Below are 19862 nucleotides of genomic sequence, written 5' to 3' on the forward strand. Positions count from 1 at the left end.
CTAGTGACCACATTACTCCAATTTCTGCCTCTGTGATCACAAAGCCTCCTCTTCTCTGTGTGTCCAATCTCCTCTGCCTTTCTCTTCTAAGGACGTTTGTCATTGGGTTTAGGGCCCAGCTGGATAATCCAGGAAGATCCCATTATCTCAAAATCCTTAGCTGAATCACTCTGCACAGACCCTTTTTCCAAATAAGGTCACATTCGCAGATCTCAGGGATTAGGATGCAGGCATGTCCTAGGGACCCCCATTCAGCACACCACACCCCCTTAGGCTGCCTTTTTTCTTAGCATATATAATACACAGCATGCCAGGTGTGAGAATTATGTACGTGTTTATTACCTGTCTCCCTTCTTGCCAAGGGACCTACTGCCTGGTGCATGGTGGAGACTCAGAAAGTTTTTGTTGAATGATTGATGAATGGAACTAATGTTTGTCTTCGTATTTGACTACACTGAGTCCTGTTTTACACTCCCAAGATAGAAATAACCTGTTTCGCCTTGATGATGAGAGCTTTATCTATCTAATACCTCCTACCTCTGCATTCCTCCCCAGCACTCAGGCATGCCATGGGAAAGAAAACATTGAAGCAGGCATAAAGTTTCAAACCGTGTGGGCCAGTCTCCAGACACCCCAGTGAGGACCAGTGGGTGAAGCAGGCCGTCACCCCCCCAAGGGCAAGTCGGAAACTCCACTTGGGGTGGACAGACAATACTCGAAGCTTCGAGATGGCAAAGCTCCTGCAAGGCTTAGGCTGAGGCCAGGATTCAGCCTGAGACCCAGGAGGAGAGAGCTGGCTCCTCTGCCTGTCTCCGCGGAGGGTCTCTGAGCCGGGGAAGGGCAGCTCAGCCACCACAGTGGGCAGTGGAAGGCGCACCCTTCAGTGTCTCGTGCCGGGGTCCCCACCTTTTCCTGAGCAGCAAACACTGGTCACCAACACCCAGGTCTCTTTTGGCGGTTGCATCTCTGCTGGGTGGGAGTGGTATGCACCAGCCGCCCCTGGCCCCCACCCCAATCCTCCAGACCACAGGAGGTGGCGAGAGCTGCAGAGACCCCAAGCCCTTCTGTCCAAAGGGATGAAAACTCCCACTGCAGGAGGACGAGGGTGGAGAAGGATGCCTGGACACGGGGCAGGGAAAGACCCCCTCAGTGTGCAAATAGTAAGTGTCATTGTTACCTGCTCCCAATGCTGTGATGTTTGGGGAAAGCCCCAGCTGCTTCTTTAACTGGGTTCCTGAACCTGCCTGGCCTCCCTTTCCTCCCAGCCTGGCCTCACTGCCCTACTCCTGTCTCTGACCTCACCACCTTGGATCGCAGGTAGGACAAAGTCCTTGCCCTCAGGAGGCTGCAGCTCTGGTGGAAGAGAAACAAAAAAGAAATAAAACAGCGCCGCAGATTGTGTGACAGGATGAGTTTGGATGTCAGGGGTGCAGAGGGTGACACCAAACTCTCCAGGCAAGGTGATCTCTACGTGGAACCCTGAAGGATGCTGAGGGGTCAGCCAAGTGGTGGGATGGGGAATGGGTGGGGGAGTCACTGGAGACAAAGCCACAGTGAGATTTCATTCTAGAGAGATCACTCTTGCTTCCATAAAGAGAACAGATTAGAGCAGACAAAACTACAGGATCATTGGATTGGGGGCTAGAGGTTGATCGGGACCTCAGTGGACACCCTAAGGCTGTGGGTAGTTTAGAATCAGCTTTGCAGGTTCAGAAACTCAATTCCTTCAATACCCAGAGGTAAGGGTGCCATATTTAGCAAATAAAAATATACCTAGCTAAGTTGGAATTTCAGATAAATAACAAATAAATAATTATTATAAGTATGTCCCCAACATTATGTATGTATCCAATCTAATTTAACTGTGTATCCAATATTTCATCAGTCACGCTACCGACAGCAACAGCCCTCAGGACTGACTCATGTGTACCAAACTCACAAGGGGCTGATGTAAACACACCAATTTACTAATTTACAATTGTGGGCAGGGGTAAAAATATACATCTGTTATTCAGATTCTCCTTTCTGGAAAATTAAACCAACCCAGAATACTGCTTGGTGAGCATGGAATGAGAGCAAAGGACATGAGAAGTGTAAAAGGACATTTCATCTCAAGGCATGGAAAAGCCTGGAGAATTATCCTGGCCTCACAGCACAGAATCTCCTTTGATGGTAGAATATGCCAGTTCCCACAGGAGAAGGCAGGTCAGGGACTGCGAAGCCCTCACGTCCTGCCTCCTCTGGCCCGTCCTCCATGTGCTCTCGGCTGATTCCTCACGGTGCTCTCAGAGGGGCCTTCTTTTCAAAGTCTAGGGGCTCCCAGCCAATGACATATATCTCACACTCAGATTACACACTTTTCTTTTAAAAATGTATTTCGTGGTCTTTGCAGCCATTTATTTGGCCTTCTTAAATCCATCTAGAATAATGAGGTAATCTCGATTCAGAAATCACTTCGGAAACTTGGGGTACCCATATGCAAGGGGTCCCTTGCTCTTACTGATTTTTATCCCTTGACATCCTCAAATCAGATCCCTTCTTTCCTTTTTTTTTTTTTTTAAAGTATTTATTTGGCTGCACCGGGTCTTAGTTGTGGCACGCGGGATCTTAGTTGCCGAGTGCGCGATCCTTTTTTTTTTTTTTTTTTTTTAGTTGCGGCATGCATGCAGGATCTAGTTCCCCAACCAGGGCTCGAACCCAGGCCCACTGCATTGGGAGTGCGGAGACTTAACCACTGGACCACTAGGGAAGTCCCCAGTCCCTTCTTTCCATCCTCACTGCCACTTCCCTGACCCCAGACATCATCTCTTACCTGGATTATGCAGCCTCTGTTGGTTTATCTGAATCCACTTTTGCCTTTTCTAGTCTATTCTCTACACAACAGCCATATAGAGTCTTTTAAATGCATAAATCAGATTCTGGCACTCCCTGCATAAAACCCTTCAAAGGCTCTCCATCGCACTCAGAAAAAGCCAATCCGTTAGGTACATCCTTTTTAGGTCTGGCCTATGTCGACCTCTGACCCTTCATCTCCCCCTACTTTGCTCCCTATAGGTTTGTTCCTGGTGAATTTAAGGTTCTTTTTTCATCGCGAAAGAATTCAGAGATGAAGCAGGGAGGTTAAGAAAGTAAAGTGAGAATTTATTTAAGCAAGAATACCCTCTCAGAGGGAGAGCGAGCAGACAGGTGAAGAGCTGCTGCCCTGGGCTTCTTTGGCAAGCCAGTTACGAGGGGCAGACAGAGGAAGGGGCGGAATAGTCACTGGGGAAGGAGGAGTTTGGGGTTCCTATTCCCTGATTTTCATCCCAGCTCCGTCTTCCCGAGGGTAGGAGGGATTTTTGTCCTTATTTAGCTTAGATGAGAATTGTCATGGCGTCGGTGCATGATGGGTACTTCTGTGAGGCTAATTTTATTGTAATGAGAGCAAAATGAGCAACAGGTTACATTTGGACGCAAGAGATTCCCGCCTTTCCTCATCTTTCTTTGTCTGCTTACAGGACACTTATCACTCAAAATGTATGGTTTCCTGTCAGTCTGGAGGTTCCTGTTTTTCTTTGTCTGCCCATGGACCCCCTGCCACCTGGCCCCTGCCCCTCTTTCTCTGCTCATACCTAGCTACCTGCCTGCTGTTAACAGTTTTGTCTTCCGTCATTTTCTAGAATGGCCCCGGTCCCTCCTTTCAGGGTCTTCCACAGCCGCTCACTTAATGCTTCTCTCCTCTGTTAGGTTCTGAGTAGTGCCCAGCACATAGCAGGCGCTAAATAACTGTCTAAGAAACGAAGGACAGACACCCGCATTCTGCCCCGAGCTCCCACGGTGGGGAGGGGGGCGCTCCCGGTTTTCCGTATGTGGAGGTGGGCGAGCATTCAAAGCACAATTCCCAGGAGTTCCCTGATCGTCTAGTGGTTAGGATTCCTGGCTTTCGCTGCCCAGTGGCGGGGGGTTCAATCCCAGGTCGGGGAACTGAGATCCCGCATAGCCCGCGGCGTGGCCAAAAAGAAAAAAGATTCAAAGTGCAATTCCCTTGCGCTCCCCATTTCCAGATTAAACTCCTCCTGGCCTCCGTTCTGGGGCGGCCAGCAGGAGTGGGGGTCCGAGCCCCCAAGAAACCGCTCCAGCGGACCCGGCGTCAGGAATCCAATTCATTACTGGGACCTCAGCACAAAAGAAGACAGGCCGGAAGTCTGACTCGAGCCCGCCCTCGAGCTGTCATTGGGTGGGATCCGAGGAAGGGGAGGAGACCCGGCCTAGTCCTGGTTCATTATTGGCTAAAAACCTATGCAGGCGGAAGGAGGGGGCTGAAACTTCGCTTCCTTCTGACTCTTCATTGGCTAAAAAGTTCGGCGTGTCCCTCGGGTTCTCATTGGCTAAAAGAGTGGGCGTGTCTTACAAGCCTCCGGGTCCCTCGCGGGTTGGTGGAAGAGACAGGCCCTTACCCCGCCCCTCGGGTTCCAACCCTCCTCATTTTAAACACGAAGTTGAGGGACGGGCTGTCGTCTACACCGAGCCTCGGGGCCTCAGCTCGGGGGTGTGCTCCCAGAGGCCTTCGGGCCTCGCGGAACTCAGGGATTTAGACAAACGCGAGCGGGGAGGAAGCCCGGAACGATTCCTTCGCGGAACCGTTCAGGCGAGGCCTCTAGGAGCTCGGGGAGGGACGGCCCGCGGCGGGCCCGACGAGACTGGCAGGATGGCGGCGGCAGACGGGGGTCCGGGGGTCGCCGTCCCCGTGGAGCTGCGGCGCGAGCGGCACATGGTGTGTGTGGAGTACCCGGGCGTGGTGCGCGACGTGTCCAAGGTGCTGCAGACCCTGGGCGGCGAGGAAGGCGTCTCCCGGGTGAGGAGCGGGGCGTCTCCGGGGACCAGAGGGGAGGTCTGAGTCGCTAGACTAAGGCCAAGGGGCGGGACCACCCAGGGATGTGAGGTTTCCTTGGCAACGGAGTTCGAGGTCGGCTCTGGAGCGGCCAGTGGGCGGGGATTTGCTTCAAGACCGCCGGGCGTGGACAGTTTATCCCTGGGATCAGAGGGAAAAGGACTGCAGGGGAGACCCAGAGAGGGGAGAGGGTGTCCATTCCTTCCCATCATTACTGCCATGAACGCAGCTCGACTGCACCGCCAACCCCCCCCCGCGCCCCAGGATGTGCTGGGCTGCCACATCCTCATTTCACGGAGCAGAAAACTGAGGTACGGGGAGATTAAGAACCGTTGACCTACAATGAGAGGGGGAGGAAGGATTATGTTATTAGGGTTAAAAGTAGTAATAGCTAACAGTTTATTCTGTACCAGCTACCTTTCTAGGTGCTTTACTTAGATTCAATTCGCATTAGAACCCTGCCAGGTAGGAACTGTCATTGTCCCAATTTTACAAGGAAACCGAATCAGCTTGTTCAAGTTCACCCAGCAAACAATGGAGCTGGGATGAATTCTTACCTTGTGCAAAGCTCTATGTAAGTGACTTACATGCACCAGATCTTGAAGTGTCTCTTCTTTAGAGAGTCCTTCCTTGACTGCCCTTACTAAAGTGGCTGCTAGCAGCTAACCTCTAATTCCAATCTGAAATTATGTTTTAATGTGTTTATTGTCTGTCTTGGACCCTTGGCTCTGAGGCTGTAAACTCCATGAGAACGGGACCTCCCGCGGTCCTAATATCCATAACTGTGCCTGCTTCCAAAATACTCGTCAAATGCATGATTGAATCTTCACGACAATCTAGTGAGTTAGTTACTATTATTATTCCCATTTTTCTGATAAAGACACAGGAAGAGGGTTTCCCTGGTGGCTCAGTGGTTGGGAGTCCGCCTGCCAGTGCAGGGGACGTGAGTTCGAGCACCAGTCCGGGAGGATCCCACATGCCACGGAGCAACTGGGCCCGTGCGCCACAACTGCTGAGCCTGCGCGCCTAGAGCCTGTGCTCCACAAGAAGAGAAGCCTCCGCAATGAGAAGCCCACGCACAGTGACGAAGACCCAATGCAGCCAAAAATAAATAAATAAATAAATTTAAGACACAGGAAGAAAGGTTGGGTCAAACAAGCTCCTACGTGGTACAGTGGGAATTTGAACGCATGCACACCTCCCTCTGAAGTCTGAACTCTTAATTCTGCTTCCTCATCCTTTATGAATACTGAAAAACCTTGAACCTGTCATTAAGCACAGGAGGCCAGTAGAGGCCCAGTCAGTCATGTTTTGTTCTTTTATCCTGACTGACTTTACGGCGGCATTGACCAGGACCCTTACTCCCGCTAACGCCAGGGGTGTTTGGACCCAGTTACAGTGTGACCCCTTTGGGAAGAGACTGGTCATTCATTCATTCCATTCCTCTTTCTTGTGCACCTCCTCTGTGCCAGGCCCACATCTGGGGTCATTCCCAGCGCAGCAGTCTCATAGACCTGTTTCCTGACAATAGGGGCTCTTTTTAACCTTCTTTCCCTAGACGCTTCCTGAGCTCCTGCTAAGGGCCAGGCTGTGTCCTGGGTGTTGGGGAGCCAGCAGACCAGCAAGTAGATGACCTTGGCCTAGTGAACATTGTTGGTGCTTCCACACGCTTACAGCTGACACTTACTGTGTCCCTCTCACCCCATGTGGGACAGGCATTCCTATCTCGATGACACATTACCAGGATTTAGGTGCCAGGCTAAGCGCTTTACGTATATTTCCATTTAATCATTGTAACAATCTGACGAGTAGGTACTGTTATTATGTCCATTTTAAGGAGAAGGAACCAAGGCGTGGAAAGGATAAGTCACACTAGTCAGGGCCAAAGTGCTTGTTACTTGTTGATTTCATCTCCTTTGGACCTCGAAACTTTTGTATATATGAGGCTGAATACCAGGACCCTTTGGGGTGGGTAGTTCCTAGAGAAGAAGCCCTAGAAAAGTCATTCAGCTCCCACCCAGGCTCTCCACGGCAGACACGGGGGTGACACCTCCGTGAGGTGCCGCCAGAAGAGTAGGTGGTTACCCGCACTGACCTGTCACTCGAGAGACAATGGCTTTACTTAACTGACAGTTATTGTGTCCAACTTTACAACCTCTTGGAAGGAAGAGACTGTCCTCATCTTCCCTACCAGATAAAAGCTAAGATACTTGGGTTTGAAAAATAAGTCTTTTGGGAATTAAAAGCTCAGAACGAAACAGAAAACACCTCCTGGCCCTTCCCTGGCCACCTGGGTCGCCATCGGGCTTTCACGGAGGGAGGAGCTGCCAGCTGCTTTGCTGCCCTCTGCTTCACTCTGTCTCCTTTGACCTCGCCGCAGATCTATGCAGACCCCACTAAGAGGCTGGAGCTGTACTTCCGGCCCAAGGACCCCTACTGCCACCCCGTGTGTGCCAACCGCTTCAGTACCAGCAGTCTGCTGCTCCGGATCAAGAGGAAGACGAGGCGGCAGAGGGGGGCGCCGGGGCCTGAGGCTCACCCCAAGGTCACGTTCGACATAGAGAGCCTTGGCATTGTCTCCACCGTTTACAAATTTCAAGGTAACTGCAAAATGCATTCTTACCGCACTGGGTTATTTCAGGGCCTGCGTCCCTCGTGCCTGCAGGAGCTGCGTGGGTCATCCACACGGTGAAGGGGGCGCGGATATGCCCAGGTGTGAGGCGTGAGGGGAGTGGCAGAGCACAGGCCCTGGCCAGGAGGCCCTGCTCGTTGCTGCTCGCTTTTCTGCCTTCTTAAGAGAAGCTGGAGTTCTCTGAGAAATCTCGTTGTTAAAGCCGCTTTATGGGGCCAAATAAAACTGGTCCGCAGGCCTCCAGTTTTCAACCCCATGCCCGCCCTCGTGTTTGGGGATCTTCTTGGTCTTGGCTGCTGCTGGTCTTGCCGACCCTCTGAAGCCTTCCCAGATCACCTCAGCCCCTCGGGACCTTATGTCCTTTGAACTCTCAGCCAACTGGATGTCTCCCGTGGGGTCCCCAATCGAGTTTGCTCCCCACAGGGAACCCCTGGGAGGAGGTGCTAGGGTGTGGGGTGGAGAGGGGGAGTCGTGCCTGCCTCAGCCTCCCTCGGTCTCCCTGTCTGTGCAGTGGGAGCCCAGAGTTCCTCAGGCCCTCGGGGAGGTTCAGAGAGAGGATGCCCGTTTGCCGGTTCACACACACGTGTGGCACTTGGCGAATTACTAACAAGAGTATCTGTAGTTGCAGCTGCGGTTCTAAGATAGAAACTGAAGAGAATAGAGACTAAAAAGGAAGAGGGGGATAAAAAGTATAAAGAAACTAAAACAGGGCCTGGGATCCCACAAGTTGGGCATTTGGAACGTCCATCATTCTGGTGGAGAGTGGTATTCACCAAAGAGGGCCGTCCTTCCCGGGACGGGGCTTCCAAAGTGATCCGGTTCTTTCTCGCTCTAACTGAGCCACTACCTCACCGCTCAGTGTGTGTCCCGGACCGGCGGCGTGGGCCTCACCTGGGAGCTTGTTAGAAATGCAGCACCTCAGCATCTGCATTTAGCAAGATCCCAGGTGAGGCACGTGCACGGTACAGTCTAAGAAGCACTGACCCAGACTTTATCCTCACATGTCATGTAACTCCCCTACCCCCCAAAGTAGTATTTATCCAGGCGACTGGGCTGAGTTCCCAGAAGCGACTCGGACGTGTTGTTTTGGGTCCTGCTACCATTGCCCGGCAGCCGCCCCTGCGAGGCCCGCTCAGTGCACCCCAGAAGACGTGGGTGCTGGTGCGTGGCAGTGCCTGGGCGGGTGTAGTAGGGTGTCCGCCGTCTGTCTACCTCTCTTCCCAGGAATGTCCGACTTCCAGTACCTGGCGGTGCACACGGAGGCGGGCGGCAGGCACATGTCCATGTACAGCAAGGTCCTTATGCTCAAGCCCGAGAAGGAGAGTTTCTTCCACCAGGAGCTGCCGCTCTACATCCCCCCGCCCATCTTCTCCAGGCTGGACACCCCGGTGGACTACTCCTACCGCCCAGAGACACAGCACCGGTAAGTAGCTCCCGGGGGCCGCCGCCCCGCAGCACCGGGGCTCAGGGCAAGGGCCCTGCGCTCAGAGGGCTGGGCTCTTCCACTCACGGGTCAGGCAGCCAGGGCGGCCGGCTTTACTCAGGCCCGTGGGCCCAGCGACAGAGCAGCTGGTGACCAGGGGCCCTGACCAGGGGTGTCAGGAACCAGCCCTGGTCCCTGCGCCCCACCCGGAGGCCTTGCTCAGGGCTGTCCTCACGCCACAGAGTGTGACTCAGGGTGTTGCCTTTGGACTTAGACCCCTCCCCAAAAGCGTGTACCTTGAGGTGTGGAGAGACACACACCCCCTACCGCAGGAGCCCTGGGAACGAGGTTGACAGTTTTTGGAGAGCAACCTGGCAGAATCTATTACACTTTTACATGTTCTTTCCTGACGACCAGGCGGCCTGTAGGAATTTATCCCACAATGACTGTCGCCTCTGTGCTCAAAGATACACTGACAAGAACGTTTCCTGGTTGGTTGTGGGCAGCAGCAAGAAGCTGAGAGGGCCTGATGCGGTGAGAGAGCCCGGGTGGGCGGGGGCCCGTGTTCAGGTCCTGGACCTGCGATTCCACATGAGCCCCGACCTCCTGCGCCAGCCTCCCCGCCTGTAACAGGGGTGATAATAATAGTAACAGTACTCACTTCTCGGCGTTGTTAGAGGGCTGAATGACTGAAGCTTTTGGAAATACTCAGAACGCTGAGTGCCGGGCAGAGTTTGATAAAGTGGACGAGTGAGTGATCACTCCACTAATAGGGATGATGTAGTTAATTAAACGACGGCCTGTCTGTGCCAAGGAAGACCGCACGGCCTGTAAGAAAGCGGGCTCCCTGGGCCAACGTGGCTCGTGTCCAGAGAACCTTGCTCTACGAAAAGCAGGTGTTAGAGCAGACTGTGCTATAAAAGTAAACTTGGTGATAATAGAAGCCTGGAAAGATCGGGAAGATTGGGCCCAGAACAGTTATCTGCAGAGGGGCGGGAGGGCGAGAAGCTTCTCTTCCCTCATCAAATATTTCCATCAACGAGTACTGACCGCCTGTCAGGGCCCGGGGCTCCCCTTGGAGCCAGTGTCAATGGGGACGCGACAGAGGCAGCTCCGCGCGGGGCCGGGGGCTGGGGAACCGGTGGAGCCCCAGTGAAGGATGATGGGCGGTGGGAGCCTGCGGGCAGGTGTGTGTCTTAAAGGAGCTAAGTGGGGAGTGGGCTGTCGTGGACAGTGCGTGGGGTGCGGGAGGGTCCTCGGGGGAGCTGACCTTTGAAGCAGACCTGTGTGATGACAGAGCCGGGCAGGTGAAGATCCGGGAAGAAAGTTCCAGACCAGGGGGCTGGCGCATGCAAAGGAACAGTCGGGGGTGTTGCCCCCGAAGCACAGAGAGCCGAGAGAGGGGTGGGCTGAGGGTCCCACCGACCACAGAAAGGAGCTTAGATTTTATGCTAAGGAGAAAGGTGTATTGTTCCCTTCCTTTAAAAAATATATTCTGGGGAGTTCCAAAAGGAGAGAGGAGTGTCTGATGGACGCCCACCTACGTCACCAGCTTCGACTTTCTGCTGCTGGTTTCACCTCCCCGCCACCTCCACCCCCGGCATCACAGCGCGTCCTCCAGAAACAAGTGTGTGTCTCTAACTGGGAGGGACTTGGTTTATTTTAACTTAGCCGTGGTGCTGTCATCAGAATGGGCAAACGTGAACAGTGTCGTTCACGCCACCCAGGCCCCAGTCCTCGCTCCGTTTCCCCGTTGCCTCAAAAGTAAGTCGAGAGTCAGACAAGGGTCGATGTCTCTCAGGCCAGTTGAGTCCATAGCCCCACCCCCCCACCCTTTTTCTGATTGCAGGAGTAGATCGTGCTTGTTAGAAAAGACCAGACATTATAGAAGTGTATAACTGCCAGGAATCGGGTCCATTCCCTCCCTGCTGAAAACCCTAGTGTGTGCAGTTTTCTGTGCGTATGTTATACTCATTGTGAGAGTTTCAAATTGTTTAAATGTACATGTTTCTGAAATTTGAAACTTATTTCCCCGCCACAAGCATTTTACTCTTACAGTCAGAAACAAAAATATGTAGAAGGAACTAGAGGCACCCGTCCCCCGCCCCGCATTGCCGGCCCTGATGCTGGATGGCAGCGTCAGAGTTACTGCTGTGTCCTGTAGGGCCAGCAGACAGCTGTCCCCCAGCCTCTGGGAGGGGGACAAGGGTGGAGGGCTGGCTGCCCTTGAACTCACAGGCCCTGTTTTTCTCCCATGTCATTTATCGATTTTCCAGCGCGTGGAAGGAACCTGCCTTTTCTCCCAGGGCTGCTATCGATTTTTCTGCTCTGATGGCCCTCACGGGTACCGAGGACTGGCAGAGGAGGCCTGGCCCCCGCCTTGCTGGCCTTCCTGGGTCCAGGGAGGCTGAGCTTCCTATATGGCCAGCGGGCAGAGGACAGGCTGGGAAGCGGGCCTGACGGGGGTCCCCCCTCCTCGAGGCAGCTGAGGGGGGAGGGCAGGCGGCCCGCTCCCTCCTGCTGCCGCCTGGCCCGGAGGGAGCGCCCGGGGCTCTCCTTCGGGGGTGTCTGGGGCTTCGGGGAGCTGTCTTGGAAAACAGGGTAGTGTTCAGGATGGTTTCAAATGGAGTCGTGTTTTTTAAAAAAGGCACAGATTTGATCCCGTCTTTGTAATTTTGTTTCCCAATGTGAAAAATCACTTTGTTGTTCTTTATAAATATGCAGATGGTATGTACTCATGTAGAAAATTACGGTAAAATGGAAACAAATTTGAAAGGTATTAATCACCTGTGTGACATCCAGGACATACTTTGAAATGCACTGCAAAATAATTGAGTGGGTTTGGGGTGGGGCCTGGAGAGCGTGAAATTGGCCCTGTGGCGGCAATTGTGGAAGCTGATGGTGGGCTTATGGGGGCCCCTCGTACTGTTCCCCCTGCTTTAGCGAAGCTGTGATGTTCCTGACGTCCCACCTCAGAGGGAGGCGCTCTGAGCCTCCCAGGAATCGTTGGCCCTGTGTGTTCTGTGCTAACAGCTGGTGGCAGAGCCCCGTCCCCCCCTTTTTTTTTTGGCCACACCGTGTGGCTTGCGGGATGGATCTTAGGTCCCTGACCAGGGGTCGAACCCAGGCCCCCTGCAGTGGAAGCTCGGAGTCCTAACCACTGGACCTCCAGGGAGGTCCCCAGAGCCCTTCTTTTAGCCTCTGTGCTCTGTGACGAGAGCGTCTGGTAGTATCCGTCCCCCTTCACCGCGGTATCATCGAGATGCTTCCGAGCAGGACGGAGGTTAGTGGCCCCGCCAGCCTCCCTGGGCTCAGGACCCAGCTCCGTCACCTGGAGCTCTGGCTCCAGGCAGGTTTCCAACCCCTGTGGCCTCAGTGACTTCATGGGAAATGGGTCCTTCCTCGTAGGATTGTTTCGAGGGTTAGATAAGTGAATTGTGGACATCGGTAAGCACAGCTGTGGTCTGACAGCTGATTAGTGGTTCCTGGGTGGCCGCCCGTGCCTCAGCTGATTCCACTGTCCCTGCCTGATGGGCATCTGGGCCGTTTGCAGCTTCTCACCGGCTGGACGGTGCTGTGCACGACGCGATGCCGTTGTGAGGCCACCGGCCTCGCGGCAGGGGCCCTTCCCCGCACCCCAGCCTCTGGGACTCTTGGCCTGGCCCTGATTCAGAGCCTCTCTGAGCTGACTCGGACTCGCGGCCCCTTCTCCTGGTCATCAGCCTGAGAACACAGGCGCCTGCCTTCAGCGGCCGGGGCTGAGATCCACTCCTCACCCACATTCCAGGGAAAAGCACCCAAACGTGGGCTACCCGTGTCCAGCCAGGCCCACGCCTGACGCTCCCGCCCTCAGCAGCTCTCTGCTCCTAGGGAAGGCTACAACAACCCCTCCGTCTCCGGGGAGAACCTGATCGGCCTGAGCAGGGCCCGGCGCCCTCACAATGCCATCTTTGTCAACTTCGAGGGGGACGAGGCGCCCGAGCAGCCGCTAGAGGCTGCGGCCCAGACCTGGAGGAAGGTCTGCACCAACCCCGTGGACCACAAGGTGGAGGAGGATCTGAGGAAGGTGAGCCCTGCCCCCTCCGGCCACCTCTGCACTGGCGCCATCCTTGTTTTAAGCTCATTTATTAACACATGGGAACTCTTCAGCTCCAGATGTTACGTCTAAAGCTATGCCAGTATAAGCCCTGCCTTCCCAGAGTTGAAAGTGCTCCTTAAAACTCATAAGAGGTCCCTTTGGGATGGTAAACATTGTCCAGATGTGACCTCGGCGTGGAGCTCCGGGGTTCCGGAAGCTTTTGTTCATCCGGTCCTTGGCTGCAACACACCAGATGGGGCAGCTGGCGTGTACCAGGCCCGTCACTTCCTCCCCGTTAGAGTCGGGGTGGACAGGGGCCCTGGGAGGAGGCGGCCTTCTGCCTTGCCCTCCAGCTTGCAGGTTCTGGAAGACCCAGGCCAGGGGACTCTGGTCCTTGCGTCGCCACAGGTGTGGACAGTAGGTTCTCAGCACATCACTGCTGACCGACGCTTGCCTCTGCCCCTGTTGAACTTGACTGTCCCCTTGGTGCGGGACGGGGGTGGGGTGGGATGTTATTTCTTAAGTGCTGGACACCTGGTTGTGTTTCTAGCAGTCACTAGGTCGGGGGGAAATGGGGGCCACTCTCCAAGGCCCCCCATTGTCCTCTGGACACAGGCCAATCTCCCACCTGGCTCAGGGCCGCTCCCACCCTGGCCCTCCCACTCCAGCCCCACTGGTCTTTCACAGTCCTCCCACTGGGAGGGGGCTGGGCCGTCCCCTGCGGCCTTCATCACATCCCAGCTCAGGCCCCTGCCCTCTGGGGCTGCTCAGGGTCCCAGAGCTCTGGCCCGTCCCCCTCCTGGCCCTGCTCTGGCTCCTTTGGTGCTCTGCCTCCCCGCTGCCCTTTGAGCTGCCTAAGGACAGGGACAGCGTCCCTCATGGTCATTTCAGGACCCCCAGGCCCTGCAACCGCACTTGACACGTGCTGGGCGGGCAGGGCGCTTCCGAGGGCGGGACGAGTGGGCGTGCGCAGAGGCCCCTCCCCGCCTGCCGGCCCCCTGCTCTCCCCACCGCCGCCACTCCTCTCGGGAAGGTCCTCTGGGGCCAGACCGTGCGGGGAGCCTGGGGCAGGCGGGAAAGCTGCCTGTGCTCATCTCAGCCTCTGCCTTGACCCTCCAGCTGTTTGAAATCCGCCCCATCTGGTCACGTAACGCCGTCAAGGCCAACATCAGCGTCCACCCCGACAAGCTCAAGGTCTTGCTGCCCTTCATGGCCTATTACATGGTGAGTGTCCGCCCACCGCCCACCTTGCTTCCCACCAGGGTTGTCCTGATCCCGGACGTGACCTCAGAGCCCCAGCAAGAGCAGGTGGCCCTGTCCCAGCACCCACAGGATGGCTTGTTAAAGGGATTATACATTTTTTAATGGCCTTGTATGGAGAGCTTTCTAAGGACCAGGCGCTGGGTTAAGTGCTATGTGCATAGCATCCTTTCTTCTTCCGTGGGGGATGGCAGCAGGGTTTGGACCTCTGATGAAGAGGCTAGGCTCAGATTGGTGACTTGATGGGCCAAGATCCTACAGCCAGGGAGTGGCAGAGCCCCCGGGGACCCCGGCCTGTTTGGCTGCAGCGCCTGGGCCCCTAACCACAGTGCCACCTGCCTTCACGCATTCTCCCTGGGTTGAGGGGGGTTCAGTGGGGGTCAGATGCGCCTTGGACTCAGTCCAGGAGGGCATGGAGATGGGACTGTCATCACTGAGAGTCCCCAAGGTGCTGTGAGGAAGAGCTCCTGCCGGCCAGGGGTCCCACCTGGGGCCCGGGGAGGCAAGCGGACAGCGTGACCGTGACCGTGGTGGCCAGGAGGTGGGGGGCATGCGACGGGCTCCTCCCTCCTGGGCTGAGACCCGACATCACAGAGCTGCTGCCTGCCTTTCAGCATTGGCCTTCTGGACACAAGGACCTCGGGAGCACTGTTTGGGGACAGTGCCTCCCATCCATTAGCACAGTTGTGACAGTTCTTGAGCTCTTGCTCTGTGCCGGGCACTGCGGTGAGGGCTGCAGGGGCACCGTCTCATTTAATCCTCACAAAAACGCCATCTGACAGGAAGACCAAGGCTTGGAAAGGCCAAGTGACCTATCCGAGGTGACCGAGCCACACGTGCGAGCTGGGGGGCAGGGTTCCAGAGCCTGTCCCTGACTCTTGGGGGTGTGGCGCTGCCCCATCTGGGAAGCCACCTGGGCCTGCAACTCAGGGGGGCCGGGGATCGCCCTTGACCACACTTCACACTCCCGCCCTTTCTGTCTCCAGATAACAGGCCCCTGGAGAAGCCTGTGGATTCGATTCGGGTACGACCCCCGAAAACACCCAGAGGCCAAGATTTATCAAGTCCTTGACTTCCGAATCCGTTGTGGAATGAAATACGGTAAACAATTACTGAAACCTTTGCTTTCCTTTTCCCTTTATCGCTTTCTGTTTCCAGCATTCTCTTCCGTAATAATATATCCACGTGGAGAGAATATATTCCCCCCTTGGTGGGACTGTTAGGGACAGGATAGCACAGACACGAGGACCCGAGCTCTCGTCCTGGCTCCTGTGGTGACGCTCTAGTGGCTACTTACAGCTCCTGTGGTGCAGGCCAGGCGTCCGGTCAGTCTCCTGTCCCCGGCCCGCAGTGACCGCCCCCTCCCACCCCCCCCCGCACACAAAGCACCAGGACGCGGCGGCTCCTGTCACTCCAGCGGGGGGCCTGAGTCCCCTTCTCAGGAGCCGCCAAGGGAGCCCCGGTGCGCCTGTGGCTGCCAGAAGGGGCTCTGCGCCCACCCCACCTGATGCACGCCCCCCTCCGGCAGGTTACGCCCCCAGCGACATGCCCGTCAAGGCCAAGCGCAGCACCTACAACTACAGCCTCCCCATCACCGTCAAAAAAACGAGTAAGGGGCTCAGGCTCCCTCTGCAGATCAGGCGCTGGGGGAGATGGGCATCCGGACGGCGGGATGGGGAGGGGCTTCCCGAGGAGGTCACTCCAGGGCACTGCTGGCCCGCGCACCCCAGGGAGGGAGGGCGCAGCCAGGAGGACAGGGCGGGGGGGTGGGAGAAACACCCCCCGTATTCCAAAGCCCTGCCGTGGTCCCCTCGCAGCCAGCCAGCTCGTCACCATGCGCGACCTGAAGCAGGGCCTGGGTGCCTCGGCCAGTGCACGCAAGTTGGCCTCCAACAAGTACAAGCTCAAGGTGGGTGTCCCCTGAGCTGCCTGCCTGGGTGAGAGCGCAGGGAGCCGGGGGCGGCGGCCCCTCCCTCGGGCAGGCCCAGGACCCCTCACAGCCCCCAGCCCCGCCTGTGACGCCAGGAGGCTGCTCTGCCCTCCCAGTGCCTTTACGTGACTCCCGCCTCCCGGGACAGCCTCTGGGCGTGGGTGCTGGGCACCGCCTGGGCACGTCTTAGGGAGGGGTCTCAGACACCAGCAGCCCCGCGTGGCAGCCGCGGGGATGGTGAGCGTCAGGCGCTGTGAGCCCGGAGCCAGAGCGGACCGTCTGCACCCCGGCTGCGGGCTGGACGCGGGGCGCCCTCGCGGCCTCAGGCGCTCGTTAGCACAGTCGCGCAACAGGGGCGGCGACTCCCAGGGACCCTTCCCGTGCCTGGCCCACGTGAGCTGCTCCAGGCTGGGGGGAGGCCGGCAGCGTGGCCGCCTCCCTGGCGTCACCTGCCTCGTGGAGGGCGTGGGGCGGCGTCTCCCAGCAGCGTCAGGTCTCCGCTCCTCAGGGCGGGCCGGATCCTCGCCAGAGCAGCCGTCCTCCTCCAGGACGCTTGTCTTAGGCCTTTATCCCCCCCTCTGGAACTGGCCTGCAGGGCCACCTAAGATGACCAAGCAGTGGAAGCGAGGCGTGAGGAGGGTGCTGCTGGGAGGCGCCAAGGCAGAGCCCAGCCCCGGCCCCCGGCGGCTTGCGGTCCCAGGACCACCCCTCGACGCCCGGGGAGTCGCGGCTCGTTTTCTGCGCACCGGCTCCCCGGCCTGTGGCCCGTCTGCCTCGCCCGAATCCGGGGAGAAGAGCCAGGCGTGCCAGGTCCTGGGAGCAGGAAGGGCAGCCGCCCTGGGAGAGGCGCCGTGGGAGCCACAGCGTGGGGCTCTCCTGCGCCACCCGCCCCCGGGGACGCTCCCTCCGACCTTGCCGTCTCGGCCCTCCTTTCCCAGGACTCGGTCTACATCTTCCGGGAGGGGGCCTTGCCGCCGTACCGACAGATGTTCTACCAGTTTTGCGACTTGAACGTGGACGAGTACGTACGTGCGGGGCCCCGAGGCGCCGAGGTGGGGACCGTGGGGCTCGGGGTCAGTGCAGAGAAACCACCCGGGGACCGAAGTGTTTCCTGCGACTCTTCCACTTCACGTCAGCCTTAATCTCTCAGCGAGAAGGCCGGCCGCCTGGGAGCCCTCTGCCCGGGCTCGCGCGGCCCTCGGGAGCGGCTTCCCGGGTGCACGGCAGCGAGCCGTGCTGCGCGCAGAGCACAGCGCTGGGCCGGGGTCTTTGCCTTCCTCCTCCTTTGCCCGCGCCGGGGTTCCTGACACGGTCCCCAGTCCCTGGAGCTGATCAGAATCCCAGAAACCTTTAAGCCAGTTGTTCTAGTGATGTTTAAAAACCTGGGGGAGGGGTGCTGGGGCGGGAGGAGGCGGGAGCGTGTTAAACCCAGCCTGGGACCTGCTGAGTGCTCAGGCTCTCAGCAGGCAAGTGGGCCCCGGCACACGCCCGCCTGTGTGCGGCGCGGGGATCGGGGCCCCGGCTGGGGGCGTACGGCTTCCGTGGACGCCCTTCGTGACCGTGCTCATCCCTCGGCGTGGCGCTCTGAGTGCGGTTTTTCTGAGCACAACCCCAGCTCTGCCAGAACCGCTTACTGGCACCTGTGAGCAGAGACCCCACCCTGGAACTCTGTCTCCCAACGCCCAGGCTGCAGAAGATCATTCACCGCAACGACGGGGCTGAGAGTCTCTGCACAGAGCGGGACGGCTGGTGCCTCCCCAAGACCAGCGATGACCTGAGGGACGTGATGTCCGTCATGATCCGGCACACCATCCGCTCCGAGAGGCCTGGTGAGCGCGCTCGGGGTGAAGGGGAGCCCTGGGGCCCGAGCAGGTGTCCCTGTGGGCCTGCTCCCCAAGAAACTGCAGCCAGCTGGGAGCCTCTTGCCCTGGCCGTGGTGGGAGGGAGGCCTTCAGAGCCAGGGCTCCGCCCTGGGGGTTGAAGGCAGGAGACGGGCCCAGAGGGGTGGGGCTGGAACAGGGCCGGTGCTGCCAGGGGGGCCACCGCTTTATGCCCTGACGTCACCCTACATCCTCTGGCCACGTGTGGGCATGCTGCTCCTGTCTCCCCCGGGAGGGCGGGGACGGCGGGGCCTGGGCTCCTGTCGCCCCGCACTGCCTGCCCCTCCCCGGGATGAGCATCCCCGCACGGGCTGTGAGCAAGGGGAGTGAGCCCTTGCTGCACGGCAGGGCTGATGGGGCTGGGGGAGAGCAAGCGAAAGGGCCCCTCTCGGGGGTTCCTCCCAGGCTCGGGGAGGGGGCGTCCCAGACCCACCAGCCCCTATGGAGCTGATGGGAGTAGGGGTTCTCAGCCTCCTTTAGGACGCAGCCCCCCCTGGGAGTCCAGTTGAGAAAAGCACTGACACAGAGCCCTGCACACTCCTGGGGAGTCCATGGGACCCGTGAGCTGCCCGAGGCCCCTCCGGGGAAGAGGTTTTCAAGGCCCTTGGCCTCAGTGTTCCCTGAAGTGCTTGTTAAACTGGAGTCCCAGGTCCCCCAGCCATCCATCCTCCCCAAAGCAGCTTCTCTAGAGCTTGAGCCCAGACGCCCGTATTTGTAGACAGGCCCCCAGGAGCCGAGGGCCTCTGGCTGAGACCAGCGACAGCTGGTGTGGGTGCACCCAGGAGCCAACGTCGGGACACACACGGCCTGTCTTTTGGCCCAGCTCTCTTCTCCAGCCCAGCCAAAGCTGATGGTGGGAAAGAACAGCTGACCTGCGAATCTGGGGACGAGGAGGAGGACGAGGAGGAGGAGGAGGAGGAAGAGGAGGAGGAGGAGGACTTCAAGCCATCGGACGGGAGTGAGAACGAGATGGAGACGGAAATTCTGGACTACGTGTGATGCAGCCCTGGGCTCAAGGCTGGGACCCCCGACCAGGCCTGATGAGGGACCCAGCACAAGCCAGGGCCCCCTGGTGCTGCCCGGGGCTGCCAGAATGGCCCTAGGCGGCCCTGCTGAGGAAAGCAGCCGGCTGCGGGTGACCCTGGTCCTGCCCGGGGCTGCCCTCTGGCCCTGGGTGCCTGGGGACATCCCGAAGGTTGTGCCCCGGCTTTGCACAGCCGTGAGCCCGCCCGGTGTCCCTCGGGCTGAGCCAGCGCCCAGCGCCTCCCTCTGGCTGAGACCAGCAAGAGCTGGAGGTGGAGACGGGGCAGCGGGGGAGGGGCCGGCCCTGGCTGCTGCTGAGAAAGGACGGGGCGAGGAGCCTGGTCCATGGTCACAGGTGGCCAAGACTGTCATTGTGTTTGGACCCCATCCGTTCGGGGTAACCTGGCAAAGGGCAGCCCCAGCTGGAATTGTCCTAATTAAACACATTTTCCCAAGGAGTCTTGGTGTCTCAGTGGGATGTCAGAGCCAGAGAGGGGTTTCCTCTCTTGCCTCTGGGCTTGGGCTCCCGCTGGACATCGTTTGTCCCTTCAGTCGTTCATTCAGTGACCTTGTGGTGGGTGATGCTGGTTGAGAGCGGGCCTGATGCCCCTCGCCAGGTGGGCCCGGTGAGAGCAGCCAGCGGCAACTCCAGCCTCCGGGGGCCCTACAGCCTCACGCTCATCCCTTCCTCTTCCAATTGGATGTGTCCTTGAGAGGTTCACGGGAGACAGACCCTGTCTCAGGGCTGCCTGGTGTGAAACCAGAG

The 19862-nt window shown here is 57.8% G+C and overlaps 1 protein-coding gene across 3 annotated transcripts; it reads left to right on the forward strand.

Moving 5' to 3' along the window:
* Positions 1-4461: 4461 nt before the first annotated feature.
* Positions 4462-19554, forward strand: GTF3C5 (general transcription factor IIIC subunit 5). 3 transcript variants are annotated; one of them, XM_059925930.1, is made up of 11 exons: positions 4462-4834; positions 7251-7470; positions 8727-8925; positions 12796-12991; positions 14123-14227; positions 15250-15364; positions 15792-15872; positions 16081-16172; positions 17132-17214; positions 17880-18022; positions 18792-19554. In XM_059925930.1, exons 1-11 carry the CDS (start codon positions 4688-4690, stop codon positions 19070-19072), a joined length of 1662 nt encoding a protein of 553 aa, XP_059781913.1. In that variant the 5' UTR covers positions 4462-4687; the 3' UTR covers positions 19073-19554. The 3 variants fall into 3 exon arrangements, with proteins under 3 accessions (XP_059781913.1, XP_059781914.1, XP_059781915.1); XM_059925931.1 differs by having other exon boundaries at positions 18897-19554; XM_059925932.1 differs by lacking the exon at positions 18792-19554 and having other exon boundaries at positions 17132-17218; positions 17880-18016.
* Positions 19555-19862: the final 308 nt, after the last annotated feature.

The sequence above is a fragment of the Balaenoptera ricei genome, chromosome 6 (genome assembly GCF_028023285.1).
Source record: "Balaenoptera ricei isolate mBalRic1 chromosome 6, mBalRic1.hap2, whole genome shotgun sequence".
NCBI lineage: Eukaryota > Metazoa > Chordata > Mammalia > Artiodactyla > Balaenopteridae > Balaenoptera > Balaenoptera ricei.